The 14,726-nt window shown below is 39.1% G+C and overlaps 2 protein-coding genes across 2 annotated transcripts; both read right to left on the bottom strand.

The window, feature by feature from the left end:
- Window positions 1-104: 104 nt before the first annotated feature.
- Window positions 105-11,279, bottom strand: LOC144664316 (neural cell adhesion molecule 2-like). Its single transcript, XM_078525418.1, has 13 exons — window positions 11,220-11,279; window positions 8,960-9,068; window positions 8,067-8,459; window positions 7,170-7,430; window positions 6,186-6,461; window positions 5,364-5,648; window positions 2,784-3,068; window positions 1,930-2,238; window positions 1,513-1,599; window positions 1,284-1,343; window positions 1,006-1,143; window positions 469-529; window positions 105-198 (listed from the first exon to the last, which is right to left on the bottom strand). The coding sequence occupies exons 2-13, from the start codon at window positions 9,027-9,029 to the stop codon at window positions 105-107; spliced, it is 2,319 nt and encodes a 772-aa protein (XP_078381544.1). The 5' UTR covers window positions 9,030-9,068; window positions 11,220-11,279.
- LOC144664315 (uncharacterized) lies at window positions 11,252-14,726 on the bottom strand. The gene is made up of 2 exons (XM_078525417.1): window positions 13,437-14,726; window positions 11,252-11,377 (listed from the first exon to the last, which is right to left on the bottom strand). The coding sequence occupies exons 1-2, from the start codon at window positions 14,724-14,726 to the stop codon at window positions 11,252-11,254; spliced, it is 1,416 nt and encodes a 471-aa protein (XP_078381543.1).

The raw sequence follows: 14,726 nt of genomic DNA, 5'->3' as shown, positions 1-14,726 counted from the left end.
ACTAAGATGTGACATCTTTGGCCGGGTCACAAAATGATGGGAGGCGGGAGCTCTCACCAAATGTACTGCCCACTCCTGCATCGCTAAGGAAGAATCTCCTAGAGTTAACTTTTTAAAGTAAAAAATGAAATGTCTACCTTTCTGTCTTGTAATTCTTCCATTGTAGATGTTGAAGAAGTGTTACCGAGTTCACTATCTCTGCAGAAAAATATACAAAACTGAATTAGTTCATAGTCTAGAAAATTAGCGAACAAGAAGTGCAATAACTTCCTAAGGAAAATTTATTGAGTTACCAAGCCGGCATTTAAGTGCAAAGTTGATTAAAACTCCTTCGCGATAGATTCTTTCCTCAAGATGTGGACTATGTGCACTTCTTGGGAGAACACTTCCCCCCTTTTTGTAATTCATGCCAGACTAGTTCAGTTGAAAATGAAGCAAACAAATACTAAGAGAACTTGCTACACTTACTTCTCGAGTTGTGTTGACCTTTTGCATCTACATCCCCTTTTACAACAGCGAGCAACAATTACTGAAAACATAAATTATATTTTATATTTTTCAAATAGCGATTGACACACAATGGCAATGACACTCATGTAGAGGACCTATGTCTTGAATCGACCATTTAATTTTGCCCGGCTTTCTACTGGCCGGCTTTACTGTACTAACGTAACCAGTTTTTCATAGGGGCATGATAAGCTAGATTCACCCCACCCCCACCCCCGCCCTCATCGAGAGTTGATTAGCTTTTTAGCATTTTGTCAGATTTCCAAATTTCAATTTGTCGGTATCCATTTAAACTGTACTCTTCAAGGGTAAATGGAATCACTGGTGAGTAGAGTGTTTCCCTAAGGGCACAACACGATAACTCTTGAGAACAGGACTTCAAATTTTGTAATTGACCGTCAGATCTCAAGACCTACACTTTAATCACTATAGATTACTGCCACTGCAGTAAATGTAGATTGAGAATCAATGGAATTGTTACATATATTATTCACTTACACTTCTGGGTAGCTTTCCAAACCATAAATACAGTAGCTGGCACTGCAAACGCCAGTATTACAATCCACAGCGGAGCAAGGTAAGCGAAACTGTCTTTCCTGCTTTCCCTCGTGGTGCCTGAATTCTCTGTTTCCACTTCTTGAAGACAACAAAATTTAAAAAAAATAATAATAATAAATTGATGAACGCTGACAGGGACGCTAAAGTTCAAGATTTTTGTCATTGTTATCGGTCTAATACCCGCCAGTGATCTACAGTGCTTGTCACGTGACACCTACCTTGTGTAACAGTTGGGAACTCTGTCAGAGACACTTCAGTACCAACAGTGGAAGTTACTTCTGCAAAATGACATGATAATAACGACAGCACTTTGTCAGTGTCACTTTGACAGTCTATTTACTTACTTACATATGCCTTTTTTTCTCTCGAGAATGTCATTAAATGATTTCGTTATAGAAACAAATTAAGCAAATGTAAACAGACGCTAACCTTTAAAATAAGACCTACCTTGAGTATACGTAATAACAGGGAACTCAGTTGAAGCAAGAATATGAGAAGTGACTGCAGTACTTGTCCCCATTGTTGAGCTCACTTCTACAAAGGAATAAATAATCACGATTTAGTTTGCGTATATTGTTCTGGCGGGCTTACTTTGGCTAAGAACTTGCGCAGATTCCTTTATCTTAAAACATAACAGTAGAGAAGCAGCATTAAAAATAATTCGCAAAGCGGATATGAAACATAACATCTGCAATTCTTTAGAGCTTGGCAGGACTTCACCTTTTCTCCCGACCTGTTGTACCTAATATTTCATTTTGCCTCCGTTGCTACATACATAGTGATTGATTTGCTTTGTGATTGCTATAAGTTCACTTTTAAGACAATAAAGGAACGTTGACCAAATTAAAACTCGTGATTAGTTACCTTGTGGAACTTGTCCAGTTCTAAAGTGTCTCTCTATCACAGGAGAACTCTCGCCGTATTTGTTCCAAGCCGACACTGCTGTTGTGTAGTTTTGGGCCCAGTCCAGCTCCAAAGTATAATTAGTCTCTGTTATGTTCCAGGAGTTTAACGTTTCCTTGTGATGTGAGCCATTCACGGTAGCTGTAAATCTCCAGATGTATACTGTATAGATCCTGATAGGGCTTTCACCGTCGTATGGTATCGTCCATTGTAGCGAACACTGTTTTAAATCAACGGTAATGTTTGTTATTGAAGGTGCATCTGGTGGTCCTAGAGATAGAAAAAAAAAAAGGAAAATATGGGAACAATTTTCTTGCGTCGGACAAACCACGATACGAACACATGTCTTGTGTACTCACTAAATAACGCTTAAATAAAGTTGTTGATTGATATGTATAATTAATAGATTCTTATACTACAGAAAGACCTTCAATGAAGCTTCGAAAATATAATGATAATTATTTTAAAAGAAAATGGTTTATTAATTAGTAAGATCTCTTGCAAACATGGTATAAACGTGATATAACCAGTTTGTTAAGCTACTTTACTCTCTATACTCATCCTCAAAAACATACTTTCAAACAAAGATTACAAAGAACAACGAAAGACGTGCAACTGTATAAGACTGTTTACAACAGTTTAAAGATGCAGGATAACATTTAAACCCAAATAGTTTGAATTGCAAACTCACTCCGTAAAATTTGATTCACGTACACAAACAGGTAAAAAACTACCTTCTAAAACAAATTAGAAAAAGACAGATAATATAATTAATATTTCAACTAATACAAGCAACATAAATTTATAACTGATACCTGCTAGAAGAGTTCTTGCACTGATGTTCGCTGATCCTCCATAACCGACTTCATTTCTTGCCTGTATCACCACAATGTAAGTCCTGTTTCTCTTTAAATTCTTAATAACTAGGGATGTTCTTGTTATTTTCCTATATTCTCGTACTTGTTTGAGGGAAGTACCATCCATTACTTTTATTCTGTAGTCCAATATTCTGATGTTGTTTTCTTCAACTGAAGAGTTCCAGCTTATATTTAACGATAATATACTTGACACAGCTGTTATATAGGGTCGGTCTGGCGGATCTGTAAAGAAACATGAGTGATTGAGCTTATGATGACTGTCTGACTGACCGACTGACTGATTGGTTGAATGAAGGAATGACTGAATGACGAAATGATCACGATTGACTAATTGAATGAATAACTGACTGACTGATTGGAGTGAGCGAATTAACTGACTGAGTGACAAACGGACTGGTTGGCTGACTGACTGACTGGTTGGCTGACTGACTGACTGACTGACTGATTGACTTACTGACTGACTGACTGACTGACTGACTGACTGACTGACTGACTGACTGACTGACTGACTGACTGACTGACTGACTGATTGCTTGATTGACTGACTGACTGACTGATTGACTGACTGACTGACTGACGACTGACTGATTGACTGACTAACTGCAATCCTAGACAAAAATCCATGGGACACTTAAAGAAATAGTGCTCAGTGACCATTCCCTTTGCATTAAGAACGCATTGTTTAATTTTCCGAGCCCCCCTTTCCCCCCAAAACAATGTTGAGATATTGTCCCACGGTATGATGGATAGAAACCAACATTGAATTGGGGGTGGGGAGGGGGAGGTCAATACAATGTCAATTTTTCGTCAAAGTGGTTAAGTGTCCCAGGACTTTTGTCTTGGATTGTATTTGTGAGCTCGGTACTGAACTCGCTATTTTTGGCTATAACGCGATTGCACATGTATTATTTCAATGAAATATCAACGGTTTTAATGCAAATGTAGGTCCACGGCATAAAAGACGTGACACGTGACATCAGAAAATAAGGGGGGAGGGGTGGGTGAATTATTAAAAAAAAGGCCAGAGAAACAGGGCTTATTTGGATTTGTGGTCGCTCTAACTGTATCTTTGTATAAAGAGGACAGTGTTTTGTGACAAAATCGATTAACTCATCACTTTTTGAACAGATTCGAGTCAATAGGGATAAATATATCGCCTTATCAGACATGAGGACTATGTCTGAAAGCCCCCAAAACGATATCTTTATCGCAACAAAACAAACTTGACATGGTTTCTACAGCGATTTTTCTTCTCAAACAGGCAAATCTCTTTTTGGTCATTGAAAAGAAACCATTCTTTTGGCTGTTAATAATTGAACATGTCTGTTCAGCTGAAATTTGACACGAAGATAAATGCCACTGTTCGGTTGTAATGAGATAATGAGATACGCTAACATTTCTCACAACAGTACTCGCCACTGTTTTCCGCTTTTTTATGCCCTAGCTCAGAAATATATGCGTGAAACGCAGCTATACCGATTGAATATTCAAATAGGAACCCTTTATGAAGTATTCATAAACGATGCTAAACGTTTTGCTCAATTTCTCACAGTACTCGGTGAACAAGCGTTGAGATAAATAATATATGCTAATTATTCTACTCTTGGTTTACGAGTGAGTACTGTTAAAAAAGTGATTAAACGAAGAACCAGTTACAACTATCGAACGTAATAGCGTTGAATACACTATTCTTGATATGCTGAGATGAAAATCCAATGAAAATGAGCACGTTCTAAATATTTTAGCTCAAAGAATCATGCGAGTACTGTTGCGTTTCCGGTCGAGCACTGTTCAGGGTACTTACAGTTCTGAGAGGAAATATGATGGTTTTGAACACTTAGGCGCTGTTTCTTGGCAAAGAATAATAAAGATGGAAAGAAATAACGATCCCTGACATTAGTGTACCATGTTATACTGAAAAGAGTTCGCAAAGCTTGTATTTGGGCGCTCAAAGACTCACAAAAGAAAGCAACAGAAAAAACAGTCAATTTCTCCCAAGGAACGGATTCCATCAGCTACACTTTGTGGCTCGAAGATAACTCCAAATAGAGCTTTCTTGTTACATGCTGTAACTGTTCACAAACATTTGTGCAAATAACTGCTAGAACAAACATATTTTAAACCTATGCAACCTTCTTTCGGACGCAAAGACAATCCCGATTTTTTTCGCACACAAATACAATCCTAGACAAAAATCCATGGGACACTTAAAGAAATAGTGCTCAGTGACCATTCCCTTTGCATTAAGAACGCATTGTTTAATTTTCCGAGCCCCCCTTTCCCCCCAAAACAATGTTGAGATATTGTCCCACGGTATGATGGATAGAAACCAACATTGAATTGGGGGTGGGGAGGGGGAGGTCAATACAATGTCAATTTTTCGTCAAAGTGGTTAAGTGTCCCAGGACTTTTGTCTTGGATTGTGGCTGACTGACTGACTGACTGACTGACTGACTGTCTCACTCACTGACTAACTGACTGACTGACTGGCTGACCAAAATGGGATCTACCCTTTACCTGCTTCAAGCGTTGTAACGCTGACATTTGCTGACACTCCATAACCGACAACGTTTCTCGCTCGTACTATAAATATGTAGGTTCTGTTTTGCTGCAAATTGTGAAGCGTAAAATAAGTGACTTTTATTCCGCTTTGTTGCTGTAGGATACTTTTGTTCACATAAAGCAATGTTATCCTGTAATCCAATACGGGGCTACCACTATTGTCACGTGATGTGTTCCACGTGACATTAAATGCCAGCACGTTCGGCGTGAATTTGTCTATTACAGGCGGGCCAGGTGAATCTGAAATATAAAGAGAAATAGATACCTTAACATACGTATTAACAATATGCTAAATTAAATATAGCAAAATCTGAGTAATATGCTTAACGCGAACACAAATTCCCTTTAGCGCTTTCATTCGTCGAAATGAGAAGTAGCAACGCAAAAAAAGAGAGGTCTGGGAAAGATAATTAAGATTAAAGTGAAGACGAATCTGCGCTACTTTCTATAACCTCGTTCAGTTTCTTTTTTCTGCAGGTTGTGAGGTTGGAGAGTAACCAATAAGCATCCTTAGTAAACTTAGAAACACACACAGAACTGATCTACCATCCTTGTTAAACGATTTTACACCATTGATCATCACTTCTCTTTGTTTAGTTTTGTTTATATACTGATTTTAAATAAGAAGCATGTATAATTCAGTTATATCATGTGCATTAATTTGGCGAAAGTGGCTCAGAAAACTTAGTACCTAAGCCTAAACTCTTATCGTACGCGTCAAAAACAAACAACGCGATACGAAACTCCTGCACAATACCAACTTATCCATTTACTTACAGAGCCGCTCCACTGTAATGTGAGACCATGCTGTTCCTTTGCTGTTTGTAGCATTACACGAGTACAAACCAAAGTCGTCTGCAGTATTAGGTACCAGCGTAAATGTGCTTACGTCATGCGTAGAGTTAACACCGTTCAAGATCGGTCGGCCATCTTTGAACCAGGTGAAATTTGCCAGAGGATTTGCGTCTACTGCGCACTTTATAGCCGTCACGTGACCAATCCATGACTTTACAAGAGCATTCGAGGAAGCAGTTTTGTTGATATGAGGTCTATCTGGATAAAGGTAAGGCGAGATACTTATTGAGCTGGAGCAAAACCATTAAAAACAATGTAAGATACCATTAAGATAGTAAACCAGTTTTTAATAAAAGTAAGTAATTAAGTAATTGTCAAGGCTTTATTTTACAGTTACTTAAAGATACTGTTATTAACTTCTTGGACCTCTATCTAACCGAAAAATATAAAAAGTTTAAAATTAAAATATATTATAACTGGTACTGGTACAGGTTTTTTAAAGTCAATATTTCGCTAAACGTGAGCTCTATATGAACACCTTCTAACTAAAAATGCACTAATGCTTGTTTTTGAACTACGCACATGCGATGTTTAGTCAGGTGAGGCTTGTTAATTAATTTTGTAATATGCTTAGATTTTGGTATTACGAACGTTACATTAGAAGCAAATTGCTTCTATTTGTGGGCAAAGGTACAAACAAGGTGTTGACCACTGCGTTAGATAGGAATCAAAGCTTCCCTTTGGTAAAAAGAACTACAGTCAACTCTCACTATAACGGACACCTTCGGGTCACAATTCAGGGTGTCCGCAAAGTGAAAGTCCGTAGTAGCCGGAGTTTTTTTCAGCAATTCTTATTCGCCGGGACTTAAACTCCTGTCCGTAATTAACGGGGTGTCCGTTATAGCGGGGTGTTCGCAAGGCGGGAGTTGACTGTACAAGCTTTTTTCTGCATAGTGTTTTACTTACATCGTAAAACTCTAACCAAGACGCTGTGAGACACGGTCCCAGCTAGGTTTGTTGCTGTGCAGACATAGATTCCAGCATCTTTAAGTTCGATTTTTGGAATTCGAAATGTTGTCGTTGTGTTGCTACTTTGCAATATTTTACCATCTTTCATCCACGATACGGTCGGCTTAGGGTCGCCACCAGCATCACATTGTAATGCAACACTGTCTCCATCTTCGACATCAACAGTCGCATTTGAGCGATTGGTGATGGCTGGTGGTTCTGAGGAGGTAAAATTGGAATAAAGATCAACTAAATATTAAACAATTAATCAATATTTGCTCTTATTTACTAAAGGAGCATCGAATGTTGCCTAGGAAAGTGTGGTGCTTTTGGAAAGGAATGCAATTAAAAAGTGTATCTGAGTTTGACTGTCCTATTCTTTTAATTAGTGAATTATTTTTTTTTTTCAATTACAGGTCTTCAAATTAGAAGGACAAGCAAAAATAAATTGGTGCAAACACACCGTTTCGTCATTTTTCGTTATTGCAAAGTCTTTAAAATGGCTTTACAATCTTAACTAATGACGTCTTAACCTTAAAGAGTGACGTCACAACCTTAAAGGAGCACAAAAACTTAACTTGAAAACTTAAGTTTGAGCTTACATTTTTCAACATTGCCGTTGGTAATCCGTCTTTTCTTTCCCAATCTTAACCGGCCTTTCAATTTGTCCGTTTTTTGTTGTTATTGACTCGTGACGTTACGTAAACGATTATTTTGAGATTTCCTTTGATTAGCAAAGTTATTTTCGCCGGAGAAGTGATCAGTATACTACGTAACTGTCACACTGGTGCATTACCAACCAAGCTCTGGACAAGAAAGAGATTGATAACACCGTGATTCGTCGAGCACACTCACCCTGAACGACAAGGTTTATTGGACCACTTCTGACATTCTCGCCAAAAATTGTAGTCGTACAACCATAAGTGGTTTGGTCTAATTTAGTCACATTTCTTAAAATGAACACTAGTTGACATCCATTTTGATAAGTAATATTTCCAGTCCAATAAGCTCTGGTTTTTATAGAATCGTGTAGAGTAGGATTAAATCCTCCATTCCCGCCTTTTACAATTGTGATGTATTTGGTCCTTATATGGTCGTTTTTGTCTGTTTTTCCCCATACAATTTCCTCAAATTTACTCCAGTCAAACGAATTACCAAATGCGAAGCCCCACTGAAATGCGGCATCACCGCCAAATGGTGCATATACTGTGCGTGGAGGTTCCTTTGTAAACTTTGTCCCAGAATTCACTACAACAAAGGCAGGTGTTACGTAGTTAGATAAAACTCTTAACATAAAACCTTTCATTTCACATTGTCATATCCCTTTAACAGCGAACGGGCTCTTCCAGTTCAAAATTCTATTTACCCAGCTTCTCTTTGGATTTCAGTAGTGTACTGAGCTCTCGTAATTGTTTAATTTTACTGGTCCTCTGTTGCTTAATGGTGCCCTGACCTTACTACCTTACTGTCTCAAATGCGATTGCCTTTTCATTAATTCTTTTTGTGTGCATGCTGACTGTCAATTCTCATCTATACCTTTTATCTGAACTTTTGATTACCCACAGCAACTTGCTTACACACTAAAATTTATCTCTATCGATCTATATCCTGCGCTGCCTGTTAACAGTAAGCCATATCAATTATTAAAGGCATTTTTCCCGAGAAGTTCCTTTTTTCCAAAAACGAAAGAAAGTGTTCCTCTTTTAACAACTGGGAAAAATTATTATTGTGTTATTTAAGCAACTTACATCCGACCGTGAAGCTGAAAAGCAGGAAATAACAGGACGCAAAAACTGTGGCTAATTGAAGGGCTGACATGGCACTCTTATCTCGTCTCGTAGAAAGCAAAATTCAATTCTATAAAGAGAGAAAGGCGGAACAAAATCAAGAAGGCATACATTAGTTTACCCGCTATATTGTTTTTGGCCATCCCTTGCTTCTTTATGTCCTACAACAGATCTTGCTAGGAATATCCCTTTAATGGCGTAGAAAAATGGGCACTTTTTGTTTTAGAGCTGGTCGAGTGCTTTATGTCTTAGCCATACGTAGGGTAAACAGTTTTGTCTAGTAAGTTCCTTAATGCAGGATATTTTATACTAAGCACATTGTGTTACTAATCGGCCATACTTAACAAGGGGCTTTTCTTCTTACAAAAGCGACAAAACAGGCAACGCTTGTGATCCATTAGCGGATAAAGTAGTTTGCTGAAATGTCGTGCCAAAAAGTCTTCCTACCAAAAACTAACTTCAATTGATAATTTTGTCTCTTTACAACATACTGGGCCACTAAAGACAACGCACTGCATCTGAGTACCAAGTGACTAAGTTTATGTTCATAACCAAAATTAAGTTTCATAAAAGAGGCAAGGGCTTTATTAAATAAGGAAAACCTCAACGCCTTATAGAAACTCCAACGAATAATAAACTTCGTAATGTAGCGTGCACGTACAGCTTAAATGTGCAGCAGCCACCAAAACAAAATTCACGGTTTCGGTTCAGTGTCGGCTCACGAAATCGTGATGAAACTCGCGTGCGTTTGTCACGGTTTCACGGCTAAATGTCCCCCAACTGCCACGAGACATTTAACAGAATTAAATACGTCTTTATCCCCCCGTTATCTCATTGGCTGCGTGATGAACTATCAGCTAGCACATGAAACTTATCGGAGCCAACTATCTTGACGACATTTTGACTGTCACGTATGAAATAAAATATTGCTTGTGATCAAGGAAAATGGTTGGTTTCGAGCTTTGCAAGTCTGATTTATGATTTCGTTTCCTGATGTAGATAATTATCTTCGCTTCGGAGTCCCGCTCATCTTGAACTAAGGTAAAGCATGCAGCCTGTATCCCGTTTCCCTCTCATTGAATCCCTAGAAACCTGCCCATCCTAACTAGCAAATCGTAAGGGGTGCCGATCCGGCCGGATCATGACTTATAATTGAAAACATGGATGTATATTTCTTTACTCTTAAATGAACGGTGCAATTCCAACGTATCCGAATAAACGAATTAGAGCTGATTATAAGTTGGGAAAATTCTAACAATGTGGACAGTTTACATTCTACTCCATCAGGATACTTTGTTAATTTCTATGACAGTTGAAACTCTCGAGAATTAGGGTTGTGATGATTTTTGCGCGCTCAGTACAATCATCAGTTTGTTTAAAGTAAGACTCCTGCAGAATATCTAACAGACAGCATTGAAATAAAAAAAGAAAATCGTTACCATAACCGAGTTGCGATTATAGTGAACGTCAGGACATTTTGAAAGTTTGTTATTTGAAATAAAAGAGATGTCAGTTTTTTACAGTACTGTTGTGATGCATGACTTGCCAAAGGTCGCGTGATTCTACGAAACTAAAGTTTATCAGAGTAGAGTGATATGTAAAAGGCGATTAAACTGGCTAATAACATCGTTAACATTATTCTTATAATTAAGAACAGTAGCCATGGTAATAAAGAAAATTCAAGGTGTCTGTTGTAGACAGTCAGGCCTACTTCAACAACGTGGAAAAAACAATTGCAATAGAAAAAAACCTTGTGCAAGATGATCGATACTGGCACGAACAACAATAAATGCGAGAAAAATAAAGATAATTAAAATAATAAATAACACCTAGTTTAATAGCATTCTTTGTTTTTAAAGCGTGATGGACTCAGTGAATTTACTATATTTTTTTTGTATTTTTCTGTTGATTTAGGAATCGAATCCAATTTGACGAAGTTTACCCATAAGTAGACCGCCGGACCTGTAATAAGTTGCATTGGTTATGTAGTTAATTCTATAATGTCGGCCTGCTCTGGTTTGTCAGTTTAATTTGTTATTATATTTTTCTAGATATTACTAGATATTATTGGTGTGCCTCTCGAATGACAGCTCTTTGTCACACGTGTTTAGACGCTGGTTCGAATCTACACGCAAATTAGAATTTGGCCAAAGAACTATACTTTACTCTCCTATTTAGTGTTAAATTGCGACTGAAAAGTAAGAAAAAAGAATTTGCATACCTCCTCTAAATCAGCGCTTCTCTTCACCCTAGCTAACTGCTTCGTGCAACACAACACCAAAGCTCAATTGAGCTCTTAAGAGTCACAATCTGAGAGTCAAACTTTGTTCGACCACGCCCCGTGCCACTGATTGCATCAATGGATGGGTCATCCAACAACTGTCAAACGTCGAGAACTGTGCAAGTGATAACAGACAAATCGCCTAAACGTTTATCACTTGCGCTAGCCAAACAAAGCCTGACAACTGACAAACCGGCAAATAGGAAAAATGGCCCAAATGATAAATGACAGAGCTCCCCAAAATTTGAAATGGGCACAACTATCTACTATGTTTGGAAACAACAACAACAAAAAGAAAATATGAAGATACGAATCGCTGCAAATATTCCGTATTAATATTTTTCGTGTTTTGCCACAGCGAACGCACGCACATGTAAAGCAGCTAAAATCGAAGTTGATGTTTTTGGAGCCAAGTCAACTGTTTAATTAAAAACTGATTTGACGATAGGCGTAATATGCCGAGCGGGCATTTACTTTGTATAAGCGTACTGAATCGTGACGATCGAGACTAAATCTGTAAGCAGGCAAAATAGAATATGGAAGTTAACACAGAATATAGAGACATGCCGCTACGAGCCTGCTACTGAAAAGTGAAATTAATAATAAATGGACATTGCAGATCATTGAATTCACCAGTTGTTTAATTTCAAGCAAAGAAAGCCTGTCACGGTTTTACAACAATCGCTTAGATTAAATACGACGCTCTCGACTTTTGACCCATTTTTAGCCGTAATCTGCGCCGATCGCACCGTGCGACAGCTGAGCGACTTTTTTTACGTGCAGAACGTGAGGGGAAAATGAAATCGGCTTAATCAGAACGCAGGCAAATTAGTTACAAATACAGCTTTAAAAGAAAACACTCAGTTAAAGTCGTCAACAAGTCTAGATCTCTTCATTTTGATTAGAAACACAATTAAGGAAACAAAGTCTAATAACCAAAAGTTAAAAAAAAAAACGAACTAGCCAATATATATTTATATGTAGCAACAGGAATACATAATCATATACATTTTAATAAGATTTTTTTTTAATTGTCCTTTTCCTTTTTTATGTACATTATATTTCTCAGCATTTTTGTGTGTTCTGAAAGGTACAAAGTGCTCGCTCTTGCACCTGAACACACTCCACCCAAGCACGTGATCAATCGTGTGCGCACTCGACTCCCATGCACGCAAGAGTTCAAAACAGTTCCCAGACGAGAAGTTTTCTTCCGTAATACTTTTTAGCTGTGAAAACACCGCAGCTGTACAACAAACGCGCGAAATTTACACCAGTGTGTAATTAATTTTGATCACGTGAACCAAACACTGTTTTTACGTGACTCGAAGTTGCTGAATGCGAACGCATGCGCATCAAAGGGCAGTGTCTGTGGACTGTTTTTCGTCAAAGTAAGCTAAGGCATACGTGATCACTGAAGATCATGGATCCACGCTACTATTTAGATAGTCGGTCTAGATTGGGGGATAAACTAAAAATTTTGTCGTGAACCGCCCCCGTTGAATTTGGACATAACTGTGAAAAACAAAAGGCAAATAAAAATAAACAAAACCTTTCGAAAAAGCATAAAAAGGGAAAACAACTCCAAAAATCATAAAACATACAGATAAATATAATTTTACTGAAAATACTGAAACCAGTAGTGTGATCGAAAGACATTTAAAGAAGATTGTTTTAAGCCGATCTGTTTTTCTTTTCTTAATTTTCGGTGACATCTGTTCACCTTCATCAGAGTTAGTGAAATTTTGTTGGAGCTCGCGCTATCAATCCGTGCGTTAGTGCGACATTTTAATTTTGAATTAACGGCACATAAGCGCGAGGAAAAGCTTTGCGTTCGTTGATAGCATCGCTGTCCAAAGTGGAGTGCCACGACTCCAAGAAAAGCCTCTTGCTGTAATTGACTACACCACGCTCGAGGATCTGGGCGTCCTTAGGATGGATGTTATGTTCCGTTGACTCAGCATGCTGTTTAATTGCTGATTCGCTATTGCTCGCGCGGCCTGGATCATGTTCGGCTCCGCGCGAGGACCATGAGCGCTTGCTTTCCCCGATGTACGTAAAAGAGCAGTCGTGGCACTTCACTTTGTAAACAATTCCTGCCATTCGGTTAATCGCTGGTCTATCCTTCGGCTTTCTGAATACATGGCCTAATGTTCTTACAGGCTTGAATGCCGCCCGAACGCGGAATTTCTTGAGTACACGGCCCACTCGATCCGAAGCACCCTTTACGTACGGCAGGACTGCAAGTCCTAATGGTCTTTCCTGCGTTGGCCTCTCCTTTGTTCTGTCCCTGACGCATTTCTTAAACAGGACGTCGGGGTACCCATTTGCTCTCAGATCATGCAGGACTCGATCTTGTTCATTGGTTCTCAGTTCAGGGCGCGACGGTAGCAAGTTGGCCCTGTGCAGGAGTGTTTTGACCACGGCCTCTTTGTGCTGCATTGGGTTGTGAGAGGCGAAATCGAGATATTTGTTCGTGTGAGTTTCTTTCCTGAAGACTTCGATTTCTATAGAGCCATCGCTCAACGCTGTGATTTGCGTGTCCAAGAAGGAAATACGCCGACCCTTGTCCGTTTGCTTTGCGCGCTCTATTGTAAACTGGATGTTGCTGTCAATAGAGTTAAGATGTTGGTGGAATACTTGCACGTCTGTTTTCTTTAAAAATACGTTCGAGTCATCTACATACCTCCGCCACCAGCTAGGTGTTACTGGGGAGGTGGACAAGGCTCGTTCTTCGATGTTGTTCATAACAAGGTCCGCAATCACTGCGCTGACCGGTGACCCCATAGCGCAACCAAACACTTGATGGTAATGCATTTCCGCATAAGTGAAATAACTGTTGTTCAGCACGATCTCCAACAGGCCAATGACTTGTTCCACGGTGAGGTTGGTTGTTTCTTTCCACTCATCGGACCGCTCGAGGTTTGTTTTCACAACTTCGATCGCCAACTTAACCGGGATGGAGGTGAAAAGAGATACGACGTCAAAGGATACAAGTTCCTCATCGTCAGCAACTCTTTGGTTAATTACGAATTCTGAAAACTCAGTCGAGTTGCGCACGGTATAGTGGTTTCCTTTCTGCAAGGTCTTGAGTACTCTAGCCAAGTACTTGGATACTTCGTATGTTGGCGAACCAATGCAGCTGTTTATTGGCCTAAGGGGAATACGATCCACATCCGCTGAAACTGTGTGATGGTCATCACGTGGTCTAAGCTCCACCTTGTGAACTTTGGGAAGCCCATAAAAAGATGCAGGATTTGGATCGGGAACTTGGAGCCGTTTGTACTCATTCTCAGAAAGGTTGCCGGACTGCTTAAGGCTTTGCAGCTTCCTCTGTAGATCTCGTGCAGTTTTTGCAGTCGGGTTCCGTCTTTTGTCTGTGATCTGCTCGTACGTTTTACGGTCTTGAAGCATGGACTTGATTTCTTGTTGGTAATCAGACTTGTTCAT

Source organism: Oculina patagonica, chromosome 8 (assembly GCF_052425735.1).
Source record: "Oculina patagonica isolate OP01 chromosome 8, crgOcupat, whole genome shotgun sequence".
Taxonomy (NCBI): domain Eukaryota; kingdom Metazoa; phylum Cnidaria; class Anthozoa; order Scleractinia; family Oculinidae; genus Oculina; species Oculina patagonica.
The sequence above is the reverse complement of the archived record's forward strand: the minus strand, read 5'-3'. Positions and strand labels throughout refer to the sequence as shown.